The 21,488-nt window shown below is 43.5% G+C and overlaps 1 protein-coding gene across 3 annotated transcripts in view; it reads right to left on the bottom strand.

The window, feature by feature from the left end:
- Positions 1–21,488, bottom strand: part of LOC115096694 (discoidin domain-containing receptor 2-like) — a 262,959-nt gene that overhangs the window by 42,668 nt on the left and 198,803 nt on the right. For all 3 annotated transcript variants that reach the window (XM_029611691.1, XM_029611692.1, XM_029611693.1), the window contains exons 11-13: positions 18,620–18,815; positions 12,024–12,268; positions 1,518–1,639 (exon numbers count right to left, since the gene is read on the bottom strand). In XM_029611691.1, the coding sequence (XP_029467551.1) occupies positions 1,518–1,639; positions 12,024–12,268; positions 18,620–18,815 (563 nt within the window). The remainder of the gene's footprint in view (positions 1–1,517; positions 1,640–12,023; positions 12,269–18,619; positions 18,816–21,488) is intronic.

The raw sequence follows: 21,488 nt of genomic DNA, 5'->3' as shown, positions 1-21,488 counted from the left end.
GAGGCTTTTGTTTTCGTAGGTGACTAGACTGGGTTTTTTTGGAAATGTCTCGTAGAACGAGCTCTAGACAGTGGCGGGTAGGATTTCTTCCGACGGAAGAATGACTTCTTAGTGTCCTTTCGGAGAGGTTGTTTTGAGGAATACTCAGAAGGCATCAGAGAGAGCGGTCTCAGGGTCTCATGATGGTCCTTGAGTTCCGCCACTGTCCGTTGAATCAGCTCGCCAAACAGATTGTCTCCTACACAGGGCAGGTCAGACAATCTGTCCTGTACTTCAGGGTGAAGGTCCGAAGACTTGAGCCAGGCCCATCTTCTTGCCGAAATAGCAGCTGCAGATACCCTGGTAGCAGTGTCAAAGATATCGTAAGATGATCTTATCTCATGCTTGCCTGCCTCAAAGCCCTTGTTCACTAGGGTTTGAAGTTGATCTTGGAACTGTTAAGGCAGGGAGTCTGTCAATTCTTGTATCTGTTTAAATAAGGCCCTGTTGTATTGGGTCATATAGAGCTGATAAGAGGAAATTCGGGAGATGAGCATTGAGCCCTGGAAGACACGGTGACCAATGGCATCTAGAAATTTCTGCTCCTTGCATGGGGGAAAGGAAGAGTGGGGTTTCGATCTCCTTGCCCTCTTTTGGGCCGATTCTACAACCACAGATTGGTGATCCAACTGAGGTTTTTGAAAACCTGGGGCTGACTGTACCAAATAAGTGGTGTCAGCCTTCCTGTTGACTGGAGCAACAGAGCCAGGGTGTTCCCAGTTCTTTTTGAGGCGATCCAGAAGAACCTGGTGAATAGGGATGGAGGTTATTTCCTTGGGAGCATCCAGGAATTGCAACAGCTCCATCATTTGATGCCTGTCATCGTGTTCGGTCTGTAATTGGAAGGGAACCAATTCAGACATCTCCTCCCGAAGGCATGCCTTCTTGTTCCAGGACGGCATTCCATGTATCCATCGCTATTTCCGAGTAGGAGGACACGATATCATTATCTGACAGCGTATTCTATGTTTGATTAGTTTTAGTTGGCCAATGAATTTGCATGAAGTTCTTCATGGGGCTCTGTTGAGAGTCAGCACAGTAGCACGCCCTGATTTGCTTTGATTTACATTGGTGGAAGGGAATATGTTTGTTCTAAGAACTCCCTTCAGACATTAAATATGAATCAGAAAGGAATACAGGAATCTTAATGATTTTTTATATTTAACTGCCAAACAAATTCTCTCAAAAAAGGAATTTTACAGCTTTAAATAAAGGGGAGCAGCAAACCCTGTGCTCTACACCAATGTGACAGATGACATGTACACAAACACCGCCTAGTTCTGGTTACTAAGCTGTTCCATACTTGGCATTCAGTGTTATCAGCTTATGCTCCCTGACATACTCCACCCTAAGGTGGGGAGCCTCGCCTGAGCCGATAATGACCTTATCTTTCTATATATAAATCAACTCACCCATTCTAGTATCTATAGCCTTCTCCTCACCTACAATTTGCACAAGTCGGGGTCTGCTCAGCTTACCTGGCTGTTTTTGTGACATTGGATCTCAGCATTTTCACTGCCACAAGAGCCGGTGAGTCACTGACTTCACTGGCAGGAAGACCCAGAAACTGCTGCAGGCCTTCGGCTTCACACAGATGCACCTGCAATGAAGAAGAAGAACACCATGGTCTAGTGATACCGGAAGTAGCATATGTAGATCAGAAGGACGAGTTAAGGCTTCAAACTATAATACTCCACATAGACCAAACTGGGGCGCACAATGAAGGGAAATCACATCAGCAAGTTCTCAATCAGTGCACTATACCAGCACTGCATGCACATCAATAACCACTGCACCAATATCACAAACAATCAGTTAAACAAATGGGGTTGTGAAGAGTGAACATTGTGCCAACAACACTGATATACCAAAACTGTATACATCCTGATAAAACTGAAAAAGCATCCACTGACCACAGGATCACATGCTGTAACAGCACCAACAAAGTGTTGATTCAATAAAGAAGCGCACATGTCAACAACACACGGACAAGGCATTGATTCACCAGACACACACCACTATAATAGATTTCTATAATCCAATGACACTCCTTTTATGTCTCTGCCCTGCAATTCAATCCCATAGCCATTCACACCCCTCCCGTATTTTAGCCCTGTAGCACATAACACCATCCAAAGAAACACAGAATATGATGCAGATAGGGTTTGTGAGGCCCATTTAGTCTGCTTAGTTTCATTCCTGATGCAGTGCAGTAGACACCAGTTAATCTCTGGCTTTCCCCTCACTCCTTAGTAAATAAGCATCCTCTGGGCCTGATGTATTAACGTGCACTGGGCTGGGTGCACAGTTTTACCTGTATAAATAAGCACATTTTTTGTATGCAGACTTTATTCCCAAAACAGCACGGAGTTTTGTGTGCAAAAATGTGCACACAAACCTGCATTAAACTATACGTACTAATAAGCACTCCTCCATTTAAATCCAATGTTAATGGAGGTATTAACTACTAATGCCCTGATTTCTTAATATTGGAAATGTAATTCCTGGTCAGAACTCGAGTAAAGTTACTTGAGCTAATGTAAATCTAAGCGGCTTGAACCTGGAGTTTGTCGTGTGGGATCCTGAATTTGGAATTTAAGTGAACGACTCACAATTTATACACAAATCATGATTTCTGCATACAAGGTAGGTTTTCTGTGCAGAGAAAATGTTTTGTACACATCAAATTTTATTTTATGCATCCATATTGTTTTGTGCGCAGAAGACACTGTATACAAGAAACATGTTTTTATGCGCATAAATCATATTTTATACATGATAAACAGGTTTAACCATTGTGACTGTTGTCGTAGCTATGTATACTTTTTAAAAAAAAATGTCCTTCCTTGTCCCCCCATCTGCAGTGGAAAGCTTGTATCTATCCCCGTGCCGCCTAGCACTACATGGCCATAAGAGTAAAGAGCCAGGGCCTGATGGTCTTCTGGTCTGGGGCAATGGGGAAGCGGTTAGGATGGATCTTTTACTGGTTCCGGTCTGTGGTATCCTCCAGTTCTGACAATGGGTCTGGGCCACGGTGAACGGGTTGGACCTTTTCTGCTCACCGTGGAGTGCTGCTCTTATCTTCTGGGCTCGTTTTATTTGTTGTGCACATTTTTTTAAAACTCTTGCTGCATTAGCTTACTGCAGGGGGGAATGAAGATAAGGATTGAATTGCATAGTCTGGGAAAACAAATAAGCATGGAAGTAGCTTGCTTTTTGCGGCGGATACTACCCCGAACCAATACTTTACTTTCAATACATATACAGCGCAGCTCACTGATTCAACGGAAGGGGGAATGAAGAAAAGAGGATTTATATTAAGACAACCAACAAGGACTACATTGCACAGGCTGGGTAAACAAATAAGCGTGGGAGTAGCTTGCTTATTGCGGCTGTTACTACCCCTAACCAATTAGGCGTGATACTTTACTTTTATGCAGCTCCAGCACTGCTCTCTACATCAATGGCAGGGGTGGAAAGAAAATTAGAACCAAAAAGTTACCAATAAGGGCCCTGACCTCAGCGGTCAGAGTAACAGATAAGTATGAGAAAAAAAACTGTGAAAGCTTGCTGGGCAGACTGGATGGGCTGTATAGTCTTCTTCTGCCATCACTTCTATGTTTTAGCATGTGTGTTAAATTTCAGTACATAATTTTAATGCACAACATATTATATTGGCTCCTATATATATATATCAGTCTTTCTTGAATTCTCTTACTGGTTTTCTCTCTACCACCTACATTGGGAGGCTTATCCTTGCAGTCATCCCCAGAATGCTCCTGGAGCATCATGCTGTGATGTCCTGTTCTAGAGCAGTTGCTCCCAAACCTGTCCTACAGGACCCCCAGCCAGTCAGGTTTATAGATTATAGACAATATGCATATGCATGATGTTAAATTTACATGCAACGGATGTAACGCATGCAAAGCTATTTCATGTATATTCATTAAGGATTCGCTAAAAACCTGACTGGCTGGGAGTCCTCCCTGGCAAGCTTAAGAACCACTATTTTAGCATGTTCTTTTATGTAAAAGTGTTTGCTTCCTCTGTATTTGAATGTCTCTATTATAATCCCCCATCTCGCCTCTCCTCTAGGGTTTACATATTTAAGTTCTTATGTCTCACCTGATAAGGCTTTTAATGCCAACACTGTACTATTTTGGTAGCTTTTCTCTGGACCGCCTCCAGCGTGTCTATAACATTTTGGAGGTACAGGCTCCAGAACTGGACAATATTCAAGGAGAGGTCTTACAAATGACCTATACAGAAACAGATAGGAAAATTGGTTCTTACCTGCTAATTTTCATTCCTGGAATACCACAGATCAATCTACACACCTGGGTTTGTCTCCCTGACAGCAGATGGCGACAGAAAAGTTTTACTGACACTGCCATATAACCTAGTGTGCCACCTGCAATCCCTCAATACTGACCTGTACCCAAGCCAAAATGATAACTAATAAACCAACACTAAGAATCCTGAGCCCAAACTCCCACAACAAGTAGGAGTAAAGTAAATTCACAACAATATTAGCAATTGTTCAAAGAAATAAAAAGGAAACAGCCTTGAATCCCCCACAAAATCTCTGCATTATATACAACTCCTCTGCAGTACGGGTGGACTCTTCCTCCCCAACTGGCGGGTCTCTAGACTGATCTGTGGTATTCCAGGAATGAAAATTAGCAGGTAAGAACCAATTTTCCTTTCCTGTTCATACCCCAAATCAGTACAGACTCCTGGAATGTATCTAAGCTCTCTCAAACCGGGTAGGATCTTTAGAGCTCTACTCGTAGAACACTGACCAAAACACATGAAATCCGGAGCCCAGAAATCCAACCAATAATGTCTGGCAAAAGTTTGCAAATCTCTTGTGGGGGCATGTGTTGAGACTCGAGCCAAGAGGTTGCCTGAGAACGAGCGAGTGAGACCTCAACCCCTGAGGCACAGGTCAACCCTTACAAATATAAACAAAGTCAATCATAGATCTTGATACCTTACACCCCTTATTTGGACTACTCCACAGCACAATGAGTTTATAAGTTTATAGTTTATTTGGTTTTATATACCGTTACATCAGTCGTTTGACCATCACAACGGTGTACATTAACATAATTCAATACATACAATTAACTATATAATAAATTAAATACATCATTTTAGTTAGTTTCCTAAACTCAATGACAACTTAAAATCTTAAAAGCCTCAAAAATAATAAAACTTAAAATTTAACTACTATACTGTCAAAGAACAATAAAATTAAATAATATACTAAACTAAACTTAACTATGAAATAAAACATCGGTATAAAACAATAATAAATCTTAAAATATTATTGTATCATGGATATAATAGTAGCATACATGAGGTGATATGTTTTCCTGAAAATATTAATAATTTCAAGATACCTCAATAATGCTCACCTGACCTCCAAGACTCGAAGCTCTCGTGCGAGAGACACGGACATATCCAAATCCGGAAAGGCCGGAAGTTCCACAGACTGACTAGGATGGAACATTGAAACTGCCTTTGACAGAAAAAAAAGCACCATGCGCTACGACACCCCAGACTCTGAAATCTGTAGACAATGGTATCGACACAACAATGTCTGAAGCTCCAAAATACTCCTGGTTGAACAAATAGCCTCCAGAAAAACTACCTTCAGAGTGAGATCCTTGATAACTGCCCTCCTCAGTGGCTCAAACGGAGCCTCGTACATTCCTTTAAGATCCAGATAAAGGTTCCAAGAAGGACAAATCTTTCTCACCGGAGGACCCAAATTCTTCGCTCCCCGAAGAAAACGCATCATAACCAGATGCACTGATCCAAGATATCTCTGTACCTTACTGTGAAGACAGCTCAATGCGCTACCTGCATGCTCAGAGAGTTAAAGGCCAGACCCTTAGCCAAACCCTACTGCAGAAAACCCCAAAAATATGCGACACCGAGGTTAAAATAGGCTGCACTCTGTTAACGGTACACCAGGACTGAAAGACCCTCCAAATCTACACATATGCTAAGGATGTGGAAGGTCGCCTGGCTTGCAATAAGGTGGTGATAACAGCTTCGGAATACCACCTCCTTTGTAGCCTTCTCCTCTCAAAAGCCAGGCTGCGAGACAGAAGTGAACCGCCAGATCTGAAAATACTGGGTCCTGGCAAAGAAAATTCAACCGAAAGCCGAACCTCAGCAGCCCATCTATGGCTATGTCGTTCAGATTTGCGTGGCCACTCCAGAGCCACCCAAACCACATTGATGTTTCTCTACTAGGGTATGAACAGGAAAGGAAAATTGGATTTTGCCTGCTAATTTTCACTCCTGTATCACCACAGATCAGTCCAGACTTTTGGATTTTGCATCCCTGCCAGCAGATGGAAACAAACATTTTACTGACACTACTACATAACAGAGTGTGCCTCCTGCAGTCCCTCAGTATTGACCTGTACCTAAGCCAAGATGATAAGTACCAAAAACATTAATAGCCAACTTCCTCAATGAAAAGGGGGATGGGGATGGTGATGTAGTAACCAATTGGAAACTCTGTCCTAGAATATAAGGAAAAAAAAACAGCATAGAGAACTACTAACAAATCTGCATTACATACAAACCATGAGAAAGAGCGGCCGACTCTCCCACCGCCAATAGGCAGGTCTCTGGATTGATCTGTGGTACTACAAGAATGAAAATTAGCAGGTAAGAACCAATTTTCCTTTCCAGTATGTACCCAGATCAGTCCAGACTCCTGGGATGTACCTAAGCACCCCTATACTGGGTGAGACCTGGATGGTCCCACTCGCAGAACACTCTCACCAAAACCCGTAGGAGGTGGAGCCCCAACATCCAAGCGATAGCGTCTGATGAAAGCATGCAGCGACTTCCAAGTAGCCACCTTGCAAATCTCTTGCGGCGGAGAGACCTGCTGAGCCTCGACCCAAGAGGTCACCTGAGAACGCGTCAAGTGAGCCTTCAAATCCTCAGGCACCAGCCGACCCTTAGATATATACGTCAAACCAATCGCCTCTTTGAGCCACCGCACAATTGTAGCTTTGTAAGCTTGCCATCCCTTATTTGGGCCATTCTACAATACAAAAAGGTGATCCGATCTCCGAAACTCATTAGTGACTTTCAGATACCTTAATAATGCATGCCTCACATCCAAGAATCTAAGCTGTCTTGCATGAGGCATGGAGGAATCCAAATCTGGGAAAAGCTGGAACTTCCACAGTCTGATTAACATGGAATCCTGAATCCACCTTTGGCAGAAAATAGGGCACCATGTGTAACGACACCCCCACCTCTGAAATCTGCAGAAATGGAACCCCGGAACGCAAAGCCTGGAGCTCCCAAATACTCCTGGTTGAACAAATAGCCACCAGAAAGACCCCCTTAAGAGTCAAGTCCTTTAAGGTTGCCCTCCTCAGTGGTTCAAACGGAGCTTCACACAAGCCTCTAAGCACCAGATTAAGATTCCAAGATAGACAAACCTTCCTCACCATAGGATACAAATTCTTTGCTCCCTGAAGAAAACGTATGACATCCGGATATGTAGACAGAAAATAACCCTGCACCTTACCTTGGAGACAGCTCAAAGCTGCTACCTGTACCCTCAGAGTGTTAAAGGCCAGACCCTTGACCAACCCATTCTGAAGGAAAGTCAAAATATGCAATAAAGTAGATTGAAGAGACTCCCATTAGTGATACACCAGGACGCAAAAGACTTTCAAAACTCGCATATTCACCAATGAATATTATTACCACCTGCAACAAGGTGGTAATAACAGCTTCAGGATATCCTGTTCATCTCAGCCATTTCCTCTTGAAAGCAAAGCCATGAGACAAAAGTGAACTGCCTGGTCCGAAAAAATTGGGCCCTGGTGGAGAAGATTCGACAGATGGCTGAACCTCAGCAGTCTGTCTATGGATGACGTAGCCACTTCATAGCCACCAGAAATGTCGCTTAGATGCTTCTCTATCCGCCTTATCACCTTGTCCATCAGCGGCCATGTGGAAGACAAAGCAGAATAACTCGAGGCCATGGCAGAACCAGAGCATCAATGCTCTCTGCCCTGTGTTCTCTTCGCTGGCTGTCAAAATAAAATGTCTCAGCGTTTTGCCTGGTCGCCATTAGGTCCATATGAGGAGAACCCCATCTGTTCCAAATGAGCCGCATTGCCATCTCTGACAGCTCCTACTCTCCAGGGTCTAATGTCCTCAAACTTAGAAAATCTGCCTGAACATTGTCCACCCTGGCGATATGAGATGCTGCTATTCTCAAGTGCTGCTCACCCACAGAATTAATTCCTGAGCTTCCTGAGGCACTGTCTGACTCTTGCTTCTTCCCTATCAGCTGATGTAGGCCACCGCTGTCACACTGTCTGATAGCACTCTCACTTGAAAGACCGCGCAACCATGGCAGAAAAGCACCTCCCTTATCTCTAACCGATTGATTGACCAAGTGGTTCTTCAACCACTGGTCCTGCGCTGACTGATCCTTACACACTGCTCCCCAGCCTGAAAGGCTTGCATCAGTGATTAGAATCACCCAATCCAGAACCTCCATTTCCACACCATGCTCCAGATTGGTCCAAGAAGTCACCATGGAAGACTGTCCCTGCCTTTCCCCTTGAGTGGAAGGGGAAGATGAAATTCCATCGGGAGAGAAGATCCCTCTGAAGAGGCCACATATGAGCAACTGCCCAAGGCACCAAGGTCAACGTTGACACCACAGAACCCAGGACTTGCAAATAGTCCCATACCCTGGCACTGACAGCTCCAACAGGTGATGAACCTGCCCCTGCAACTTCAACAGTCTCTCCTCTGTGAGGAATACTCTCCCCATCTGTGTGTCAAATTGAGCCCCCAGATATTCCAGGGTCTGTGTGGGAATGAGATGGCTCTTCACGAGATTTACCACCCAATCTAAAGACTGCAATCGTTGCAACACTTTCTGCACAGACTGCTAACAAAGGTCTTCTGACTTTGTTCAGTTGAGCCAGTCATGCAAGTATGGATGCACCAGCACTCCTTCCCATCTTAAAGCTACTGCCACCACCATCACCTTGGTGAACATACGCGGAGCTGTTGCCAATCCGAATGGAAAGGCTCGAAACTGAAAACGCTCCGCTAGTATCATGAACCTCAGAAACCACTGATGCTCCTGCAGGATGACTATATGCATATAAGCCTCTGTTAGATCGAGAGAAGCCAAAACTCTTCTTTGCACACTGCCGCAATGATCGATCTCAGAGTTTTCATGCAAAAATGAGGAACTTTGAGGGCCACATTCACCTTCTTCAAGTCCAGAATTAGGTGAAACGATCCCTCTTTCTTTGGCATCACAAAATAGATGGAGTACCTCCCTGTTCACAGTTCCTCTCCCAGTTGCCTTAAGTGGTTCACCGTCTCTTGAACCACTACCCGCTTGGCGAGAGGAACGCAAGGGGACACGATGTAAGCATCTTAAATGGGACAAGCAAGTTCTAATGTATAGCTGTCTTTTACCACACTTAAGATTCACTGGTCCATTTTCATTTTGGCCCACTCCTCGAAAAAGAGCACCAGACGCCCTCCGACAGCCGGAACTGAAGAGTGGACCAACCTCACTTCATTGCGAGGACTTCGATCCCCCTGCACCTGTGCCAGAGTGTCCAACTACCCCAAAAGGACTGACCCCAGGACTGAGTTCTGACGTCTGTTCTGTTCTGAGTTCTGTTTCTGAGAACCCCACAGAACCTCTAGTTTGGCGAAACCTTCTATTGTCTTGAAACCTAGCCCGAGCAGAAAAATATCTTCTGCCCTTCGGCTTATCTTCTGGTAATTTATGCACTTTGGATTCACCCAGATGCTTCTTATTCTGTTCCAGGTCCTCTCCAAACAAGAGTATGCCCCTTAAAGGGAAAAGTCCCTAGTTGAGATTTGGACCATACATCTGCTGACCAGTTATGCAACCATAATAATCTTCTAGTAGACACTGCAGACATCATGATCCTGGAAGACGTCTGGATAAGATCATAGAAGGTGTGTCTGCCCCATATGCCACAGCCATCTCCAGATGTTCAGCTTCCTGTGCCATTGCCCCTGACATAGCTTGTGTCTCCTGTAATTGCTGGACCCAACGTGAGGTGAAGTTCTAGCTTGCAACTCTATACATCCTTCAAAGCTGCAGAGCCCACTACCGGAATGGTGGTCTTTTTGGTGACAGCTGACACAGAGACGTTGACTTTAGAGAAAGTAATAACTTCAAAGTCTCTTCCAATAATGGATAGAGCTTTATCATAGCTCTACCAACCCTCAAAGTCAGACTCTGGAGTGTCCTACTCCCGAACTATCAACATCTTCACCGAACTGTGGAAAGGAAAAGCCTTCACTGAACCACACAAACCATCCAACACAGGATCAGTCCCCTCTTGTGACACCTTGATTCCTAGCTCTTGAATCACCAGCTGGAATCAAAGGCCAGAGTTCCTCTCTGCAGAAAAACCTCACCACTTTGGGATCTCCCTCAGCCATGGGAACTTCCTCAGGGTCCCCATCCATGGCATCCGTATCCACTACGGCATCCGCATCTGGAAACATGCCTGCTGCTGGGACCTCCCCTGGTGATGCATCAGGATCCTCAGAGTCATCCGTGTCTCCCTGTGTACCACTAGGAGAAGAAGGCTCAAAGCACGACGAACGCCGTCAGTACGCCTTTTCTTTGGAGGACCAGGCCTTTCCAACCAAGGCTCTACCGTGGTTCGGGACCTGGACCACCCCACTGGACTCATCCAAGGAACAAATCCCAGAACCAGAGCGAACTGCTGCTGCTTTTCTGGCTAAATATGCCTTGTGCAGCAGGAGAATAAATGCACTGAAAAAATCTGGGATTTGTTTTTAAACAACTTGAGCAGCTATCCTGCTCAAGGCAAATGTTCCTTAAACAGGGAGGGAACACAGCTACAGTCCACAATATTGGAGAAGATTTGAGAAAGGGAAGAAAGGAGAGGAAATCCATAGGCTGTGACCCCAAGAAGAGAATTTAAACTCCTAAAGGAACTGGAGCAGTTCACAGTCTCGGGAACCCTAAGGCTAATTCATTACCCCTTGGGTTCTACCAAGACCTCTGAAGAACAGTCAACCACAGAACTTCCAAAAGCTGCACATGTCCAAAATGTCTGCATCTGCATAAGACAGAGAAGTACTGAAGGTTTGCTGCTGCTCAAGTTCATATATATTGTGAGCGATGTCATAGAAAACTGGTAGTTGTCTCTCTTCACCTGCTGGCAGAGAGGCATTACCCAATGGTCTGGAATGGTAGCATGGATGATAAGGAACCAGCACTTAAAGGGTACACCTCTGATTATACTCTCTAGTCCAATGGTCCCAAACCCATTTCCAGGGTTCCCAGGGTTTCGACAATGAACAAACATGAAACATACTTGCATAAAATAGAGATAGTACATGGAAATTTATCTTATGCATATTCACCATGGACATCCTGACAACCCTAACAACTGGGATCCCTGCCAACCCCCACACATTTATGAGATACCCTAAAAATAACTAGAAAGTGAACCTATCCATAAAAGTTCTGTGGCCACCTGTAACGTTTGTGTATATTTCAGCTCCCTCTGACATCATTTGTATGAAGATTGGAGCTGGAAATGGTGTGTTCAGGGCTGAAGGTGCATTGGCAAGTGCTGCCCCTCTGCCTTCTGCACAGGTTGCAGATTTTCAGAGGGGCATCCTGCGCAACCAACTTTGAACTTCAGAGGGGGCCCTCTCACTTCACACACGCTGGGCTGTAAGCTACCAAAAAACATTTTTATTAAAAGTTGGGTTGTCATCAAAAGTATTTTTCAGGAGTTCGCAACCCTGACAGGCATCCTGTATCTTTTGGTGATTCTTTAAAGAAGGGGAAGAAGAGGGAGTGGCAACTGCCCGTTTCTAGATTCCAGATTTTTTTTAATTTCGGTGCCCTGGACACTGAAATGAGAAACTTGTCATACCTCTCCAAATTGCCCTTCTCCGAGTTTTTCCTTTAGTCGCAGCTGCTGGCGGGGGAACTCCCCCACAGTGATATCCTTCTTGGTAAGTGAGTCCACGGTGAGAGCAGGTACAGCATACATGTTATTCCCAGTCACGCCCTGCAGGTTCACGATGTCCGTCTCTGCGTAGTGTGGCACATTGTTTTGGAAGCCCTGGTGGGGTGTGGACTGGGTCAGATCAGGCTCAGCGTAGTCCCCACTGCAGGCTGAAAGAAGAAAGAGATAACTAGGTTCTTCTTGAAACTGCAAGCAAGCTTCCTAATGCAGGAGATCACCACCACAGGGCAAAAACGTAAACTAAAATCAGGTTTGGGAAATGCAGAATTCATAAGAAATGCCCAAGCTCTCCATACCCTCCAAGTCTCCAGCATTTACTACACATGATAATTAATCTAACACATTCAAGTCACCAACAAAATTCCTGAAAATTTTTTGCAGTGCTCAGAGCCTTAGAAGGGTTAAGTGCCTCCCTTATCTATAGTGCAGGCCATGGAAACAGCTGTAGAATTCTCTAGGACAAGGGTCTTTGCTACCATTATCTGGTGTACTGGTTAGGGATGCAAAGAGGTGCAGAGATATCAGGGTTTGCAGTATGCGCCTATTATTTTTTTTTTTTAATCATCAGTTTTAGGGTTGTCGAAGCCTGACACAGGCACTCAGGAAACATACATACATGCTTCCATTTCTCCTCTGCCCCTGTACCTTATAGTCTTCAAGATTCTTAACACCAGAAATTTTCTTGTGAATTTTTACTTTAAAATAGTATTAAGTGCCTATGGCACCCAGTTCTCAAATGTGGCCACCTCCAGGTCTGACAACCGACGCTTAATTTTACCGGCGTCGGTTGTCCAACCCACTGACAGCCACGGGTTCGGAAAATGGACGCCGGCAAAATTGAGCGTCCATTTTCCAACCCACGGGAAGATTTTTTTTTTAAAGAATTTTTTTTTTTTTAAATTTTTGGGGCCTCCCACTTAATATCGCTATGATATTAAGTCGGAGGGTTACAGAAAAGCAGATTTTTCTGCTTTTCTGTATACTTGCCCGGTGCCATCTGAAATTAATGCCTGCCTTTGGCAGGCATTAATTTCTGAGAGTAAAATGTGCGAGCCGCACATTTTATTTTTTGTACTTTGGGTGACTAACTCATAGGCTCATCAACATGCATTTGATGAGCGCACCGTTCTGTATCGACCTGTCTGTGTGTGTGCGCCTCGATTAAAGGCTAGGAAAGATAATTAGTTTCTATTAGTGTGTATATGCCTGACAAGAAAAGAAAAGAAAAGACCAGGGGTGGTAGGTAATTTTTTTTAGTGTCTATCTGTGTGCCTTGGTTAAAAAAGACTAGTGAGGCAGGTAACTTATTATAGTGTCTTTCTTTCCCTCCCACCCACCCCTAAGCTCATTCTTTGATTTATATACTCTTATCCCATATAAGAGGATAAGACACATTTCCATATCAAAAATCAATCAGGGATTTATCTAGAACAAGGGAGCGAATTGGTCCTTATCAATTACTTTAATTGTGTCCTTGCAGGTCAGTGCCAAATTAAAACTAAATACATCACAAATTTAAAGGACACCAATTTACACATTCCTAGTCCCGTAGCAACTTAAATTAACTAGGAACTCAACAACATGAGGATGCTGACAGCAGTCTAGCAGCAGGATGGGGCCCTTTATATCTTTTGCACAAAATGCCACACGTATGATTATCTACCATTTAGTGAGAAGTTGTATATGTGCGCCCGGTTCAGAGTTCCTGGCTCTCAGAGAACGAGTTTAGAGGCTAGAGTGACAGATTTATTTATTCATTTATTTATACATACACACAGACTGCAAGATAGGAAAATTGGTTCTTACCTGCTAATTTTCATTCCTGGAATACCACAGATCAGACCAGACTCCTGGGGTTTGCCTCCCTGCCAGCAGATGGATACAGAGGAAAGCTTCACTGACTCTGCCATAAAACCTAGTGTGCCACCTATAGAACCTTAGTTGCTACAAACAATACCAAAACCGAAAATCCCTTGTCCAGTAATACTTATTTTTCAAAAATCACAAGAGAAGGTTACTGTTCTGCTCACTAGTTTATCGGTACATACACCTTATCATATTGATTAAATATCTTTATTTCATAAATTCTATATTCACAATATTTTCACTGTATTCAAACCAACATACACACCTCATTCACACTAAAAATGTGCTAGTACATATAAAAACACCACACTTGTTTTATACCCCAAATGTGCACATCCCATGAGTCCAAACGTAAATGCTGACTTCTTAACGTTTTTCCTTTTTTTCTTTTGTTTTCTTCAATGGTTCAAAGCTCAATAACCCATCATCAAAATTCTGTCAATGATGGGTTATTGAGCTTTGAACCATTGAAGAAAACAAAAGAAAAAAAGGAAAAACGTTAATAAGAAGTCAGCATTTACGTTTGGACTCATGGAATGTGCACATTTGGGGTATAAAACAAGTGTGGTGTTTTTATATGTACTAGTACATTTTTAGTGTGAATGAGGTGTGTATGTTGGTTTGAATACAGTGAAAAGCCTCAGGGTCTCCCACACAGTCACACACCCCACGGTTGTGTCCCTTTCCGCAACTCAAAGGAACTGCTCTTCGCCTTATTGCACTCTGATAAAAATAAAATAATAATAATAATAATAAAAAAATTGCTTAATCATATACACAATGTAAATTTGTATATAATTCCTACCTTGTAAGCACTCTCTCCTGCTTATTTGCCCCTCTCTCCAGTTAGAAATTGTTTAACCTATCCTTCTTTTTCTAACAGCCTAGTTCCACTTTCCCTGTTATAATGTAACTTTTTTGCTTTCATTGTTAACTGTTTCCCCCCAGTTTACTGTAAACCGGTACGATAAGACCTTGTCTTGAGCATCGGTATATTAAAAGAATTTAAATAAATAAAATAAATAAAATATTGTGAATATAGAATTTATGAAATAAAGATATTTAATCAATATAATAAGGTATATGTATTGATAAACTAGTGAGCAGAACAGTAACATTCTCTTGTGATTTTTGAAAAATAAGAACCTTAGTATTGACCTGTACCCAAGCCAAGATGACAGCAACATCCATAAACTTCTAAGGAAATTCCCTCCCCCTCCAATGAGCCAGAGGAAGGGGAAGTTACCCAAAAAGACAATGGAAAACTAGTTTCTCAAATTTAACATAAGCAATTGGCATTGAAAACCTCCAAAAACTCCACACTATATACAAAGCAATAGTACAAGCAGTGGGCTCTCCCCCTCAGTAAATGGGCAGGTCTTTGGACTTATCTGTGGTACTACAGGAATGAAAATTAGCAGGTAAGAACCAATTTTCCTTTCCCTGTATATACCCAGATCAGTCCAGACTCCTGGGATCTGGAGAGTTCTGCTCGTGGAACACTCTCACCAAAGAACATGGAAGCCAGAGCCCCGACATCCAGCAATAATGCCTAGCAAAAGTGTGCAACTGACTTCCCAGTAGCTGCCTTCCAAATTTAATGCGGAGACACCTGTTGTGACTCAGCCCAGGAGGTCGCCTGAGAACGCACTGAGTGCGCCCTAAACCCCCTGCCACCAGGTGCCCTGAAATAAGGTGGAAATAACTGCTTCAGAATATCCCCTCCATCTCAGACGTCGCCTCTCAGAAGCGAAGCCACGAGACAGAAATGAAGCCACAAGACAGACGTGAGCTGCCTGACCTGAAAATAGTGGGCCCTGGTGATGAAGAGTCAACTGATGTCCATACTTCAGCAGCCCTTCTATGGCCATGTTGATGAGATTTGGGTACCATGGTCAATGTGGCCACTCTGGGGCTACCAGGATCAAGTTGCCTGGATCTTTATCTAACTGCTGTAATCCCTTGTCCATCACAGGCCACAGAGGGAAGACATAAAGAAGAATCTTTCAAGTCCATGTCAGCACCGGAGCATCAATTCCTTCTATACTGTATTCTCTTTGGCAGCTGTAAAACCACGAAGCCTTGGTGTTTTCTTTGGTCGCTATTAAGTCCATATGGATATACCCCCATCTTCTGTGAATGAGACAGATTGCTGCCTCCAACAGTTCCCATTCCCTGGGGTCTAACTTTCTCAAACTGAGAAAATCCACTTGAACGTTGTCCAATCCGATGAAGTAAGACACTGCCAGCTGCTCCAAGTGCTGCTCTGCCCAGAGAATGAACTCACGGGCCTCTCGAGCCACCACCTGATTCTTGGTTCTGCCTTGATGGTAGATGTAGGCCACTGTCGTTGCATTGTCCGTTAGGATCCGTACTGGATGGTCACATAACCGTGGCAGACATGCAAGCAAGGCAAAATGCACCGCTCTCATCTCTAACTGACTGATAGACCATGAGGCCTCCTGTTTCGACCAATGACCCTGTGCCGACTGATCTTGACACACTGCCCTCCATCTGAAGAGGCTTGCATCGATGGTGACTATTACCCAATTCAGAACCTCCAATTCTGCACCACCCTCGAGACTGGTGCAAGTAAGCCACCATGAAAGACTGTCCCTGGCTTCCAACCGGAGAGAAGAGCCCCCTGCAGATGCCGCATATGCGTGAATGCCCAATGCATTAATTCCAACGTCTATGCCATGTCTATGCCAGGACCTGTAAATAGTCCCAGACCCTGGGCACCAAAAGCTCTAGAAGATGCCGAATCTGACTCTGCAATTTCAACAATCTCTCTCTCTGAGAAACACTTTCTCTGCCAGCGTGTCAAACTGAGCTCCCAGATACTCCAGAGTTTGAGAAAGGACTGAATGGCTCTTTGCTAGGTTCACCATCCATCTTAGAGACCTCAAGCGTATCGGTACCTTTTGTTCTGATTGTTGACAGAGGTCCTCTGATTGCGCAAGAATGAGGCAGTCATCCAGACACGGATGTACCAACATGCCATCCTTTTGCAATGTGGCTGCCATCAGAGAAGAACGCTACATATCTAAATTGTTTCCCACAATATTTTTAATCAATATACAAAATCAATTTATAACATTAATTTATACATATGTTACAAGTAAATGGTACTCACATACAAATTTGAAATTTGTATGTGAATACAGGGAAAAGCACCCATTTAGTTTGAAGCAGGTTTATTTATTTTTGACAAACCTGATGGATAAGATGTTTTACTTTTTCTCAAACTTGCTTTAGCATCTAATGGATTGGACAACTCAAATGTTGTAGTTGTTGTGGGGACATTTTCCCCCACACACCACAATTTGCCATGTTATGGTCTGACCCCAGACATCTTAGACAAATATCATGCAAACCTTTACTGGCCATCTTGTGAAGACATTCACAGCACAGTTTAAAAGGAGTTTTTTTTCTCTCTTTTTATTTTCTTCCACATTGAAAGATGCCAAGATCTTTCAATGCACTGATGCTTGGAGAAAATTCTATCTGACCATTCGCAATTGCAGACAAATTAGACTGAGGAGATGAAAACTGACTAAATAAATAAATAAAATAAAATAAAATGCTAACGCGGGAAGGCCCGCACTTGCTCAGATTCACGTCTAGAAACGTCCGAGCTGTGAGAGAACTTTAGTTGATCTTCAAGCCGTCATCCATTTGTATTGCACTGCTTGTCCCCTGAGAACAATTATTATTTAAGGAGGTCCAAACTCTAACAGAGATTAATGAAACGGGGGAACAAGGGAAGATCTTTATGTGGAATTTGGTAACTGCTCTATGGTCTTTTATAATTATATAAGTGTTATGGTTACATTTAGTTACAAGACTCCCATGTTGCTCCATGGCTTACAGGATCCATTGCCTTATCCTCTTGTGAAAACAGAGGTGGAAAAATGAAGAATCCTGCAACAAGGTATACCAATGAAAAGATACAATTTCTTCGCGAAGGACGTATGTGACAGCTCTCATATATATATGACTTTTGCCCACAACCTGGATAATGCACTCTATGCTCAAGTCCAGTCCTGGCTTTTGTGCTAATACCTGAATAAATGAAGAATAAACTATTAGAGCTGGCACTGCCATGTGGAGGGCCTGGGTTTGATTCCCAGACCAGGACTCTGGTCCCCAGGTCAAACAAAGGCTAGGAATGCCATTGAGGCTGCATTTACAGTCCCTGGGGCTCAGAAGTCCCATTCATTGTGCAAAGGCAACCACAACTGCAGAGCTCCTAAGGAAGCCCTAATGCATGAACCCCTGGTCGAGGTCTGCCACTGCAATGACTTGACTATGAGAGCTGGGAAGGGATATAAATAGGGGAACACCCCTGATAGTAGCAAAAGAAGACATATGGCATTGTAGCTCAATGGAGGCTGGTTCTAATTGAGCTGGAAGCCCAAAGGAGCAGAAGGAAACTGCTGAGAAAGAAACATAAATAATTCTAGTCCTTTTATTTATTTTATAGAAACTCTGCAACCTGCATTATCTGCTCTCACTGCCAGCTGCATACAAAAGTTCCTAGCTTAGAGCATTAGGGCATGCACAATCTCTCCAGGAAGCTCACCCCTTTTTAGACCTATACTACGTATGCTGAGCTTCTCACAGGTGCTTACCTGAATCCTCTGCGCTCTGAGACAGTTCAGGAAGCTTACGTGGTGGCATGATAGGCTCTTGGTACTCCAGATCCAGTGGAAAGACACGTTCGTAGGTAGGATTGGACTGCAGGATCTGCGTCTGATGGTTGGCAATGGTGTAGCTATAGAAGGAGAGGCGAGCTGTGGCATCCTCCTCCAAGATCCGGCGGGGAGACTGCAAGAGAAGGATGGGGAGAGCTGTGAGATAGGTGAGACACAGCACCATGGAAAATACATCTATAGCATTGCCACACTGTCCAGAACAACGTATACCCCTACATAAAGGTTACGATCAGCTGAAAAATTATTGATGGCCATTCCATTTTTCAAATCCACTTAGTTACAAATTATTTGAGCCAGAGTGTTCTCAGTGGTGGCCACTACACTTTGTAACACCCTCCAGCTTGCCCTAAAAGAAGAACTGGATGCACTTTCAGAAAAAATAAAACCTTATTTACTCCCTATACCTATAGTATATATTCATTAACTTACTTATTGTGGTTATCAGTTCTTTTTTTTTTCATAAGTATGTTACCAATAAATGAACTAATAGTCTTTTGGTTGTACTATTGAATTGTATGTTATAATTATTTTATTCAGAATGTGTGGATGCTTGATATATATTATAAATCACAAAAAATATAGATTCAGCTGTGAAAAGGAACTCAATGCAAATAGCTGTCTAGCAACCGTCATATGTTGCCACAGATTACTTTTTGGCTTATATAGTCAAGCCCGTGAAGCACTGGGCTTGCCTAATCATAGGTTGCATAAGATACGATACTCTCCAAACTGGGCTGTATCGCAAGTGCAGGCACTGTGTAAAATAAATCAGCTAATGCATGCACTTATCTTAGTCTTAATCCACCAGTGAACAGATATGTTCAATCCTGAAGGTGCATCCTCCTACACGGCAGTGTTTCGGAGTGTATGACTCCTCCTTCAGGGAGCTTCAGGTGGGGACATACTGTCAAAATCATTTAAATGCTGGATATGGTCAGTCCATCTGCTGGTAACAGTGTCTGCTAAAACGATGCACAATCAAAGTGCCGCCTTAAAGAGATCTGTGCCGCGACTGACTGACTTACTCTTATTTTCAGCTGGTTTTGGGTTACATAATTGTGTTATATGCATTTTTTATATTTATACTTAATTGTAATCTGCATTAAAAATACTGCAGAGAGCAGAATATAAAAGTTTTAAGTAATAAAAAGTGGTAGGCTGGATTAGAAACTGGTTGAGTGATAGACGGAGGATAGTGGTAAATAGATTTTTATTTATGTATTAATTCACTTACTTTCTCTGAGAAGGAAGAGGTGAATACTAGAGTGTCCCAGGGATCAGTCCTGGGGCTGATTCTGTTCAATATCTTTGTGAGCAATATAATGGAGAAATTGGAGGTAAAAGTTTGACTTTTTACAGATAACACAAAGATCTACAACAGAGTGGACACCCCTGAGGGAGTAGACAGAATGAGTAATGAACTAAGAAAGCTCAAGAAGTGGTCAAATACTTGGTACTTTTCGATGCAAAAAAGTGCAGTCAGGCACCTGGGGTGTAGAAATCTGCGGGATCAGCAGGTGGTAAAGAGCTGATGTGTACAGATTTCGAGAAAGATCTGTCTGACAGTCCCATGGTGTAGAAACAATGTGATAAGGTGGTGGCCTCCTGAGGGATATTGGTGGCTTAGGAACAGGTATAACTGGTAGGGAAAAGGAGGTGATCATGCTTCTTTATAGGTCATTGGTGGGCCTACACTTAGGAAGCAGAATTGCTTACCTGTAACACGTGTTCTCTGAGGACAGCAGGATGGTAGTCCTCACACATGAGTGACATCATCAAATGGAGCTCCAATGTGGAAAACTTATGTCAAGGTTTCTAGAACTTTGACTAGGCACGCTGTGCATGCCCTATACCACACATCCATACAGGGTCCCTCTCCAGTCTTTTAACATAGAATTATGCTTAAAATAAAAAATAGGAGAAACCCAACTCCGTGGGGTGGCGGGTGGGTTTCGTGAGGACTAACATCTTGCTGTCCTCGGAGAACACCTGTTATAGGCAAGTAACTCTGCTTTCTCAGAGGACAAGCAGGATGGTAGTCCTCACACATGGGTGAATCCCTAGCTACAGGCTGCTCCCCAACACAAAAGGAGACCAGGAGACACCTGGCCAAGTGCTAATGGGCACAACAACACCGGTGCTGTTGGTAACAGAAGGGGAGAAAGTCTGAACCCAAACAACGGGCTGTAGGTAGAAGAGGTGGGTTCTGCACCTCAAACAGGTTTCGAAGGACAGACTAGCCGAACCTACTGTCGTGTCAGCCATCCCTATCCATACAGTAATGAGATGTGAATGTGTGAAGGGAACTCCATTTCATGGCCTTGCAGATCTCTTCCACGGAAACCACTCACAAGTGGGCCACCAACGCTGCCAGAGCTCTGACAGAATGAGACTTTTCATGACTCCCAAGATGCAGTCCTGCCTGGGAATAGCAGAAGAAGATGCAATCTGTTAGCCAATTGATAATGTCTGTTTGGCAACGGCAACACCCAACCTATTCTAAAGAAATAAAAAGTTGGATGGACTGTCTATGGGCTTCTATCCATGCCAGATAGAAAGCTAAGGCTCGCTTGCAGTCCAAAATGTGCAGTGCTCATTTGCCTTGGTGCGAATGGGGCCTGGGAAAGAATGTTGGCAGGACGATTGACTGGTTAAGATGGAATTCGGTCACCATCTTAGGCAGGAACTTAAGGTGTACACGCAAGACCACCCTGTCATGATAAAACTTAAGAGTAAGGTGGATAAGTAACTAAGGCCTGGAGCTTGCTGACCCTGCACACTGAGG

The sequence above is a fragment of the Rhinatrema bivittatum genome, chromosome 8 (assembly GCF_901001135.1).
Source record: "Rhinatrema bivittatum chromosome 8, aRhiBiv1.1, whole genome shotgun sequence".
Taxonomy (NCBI): domain Eukaryota; kingdom Metazoa; phylum Chordata; class Amphibia; order Gymnophiona; family Rhinatrematidae; genus Rhinatrema; species Rhinatrema bivittatum.
The sequence above is the reverse complement of the archived record's forward strand: the minus strand, read 5'-3'. Positions and strand labels throughout refer to the sequence as shown.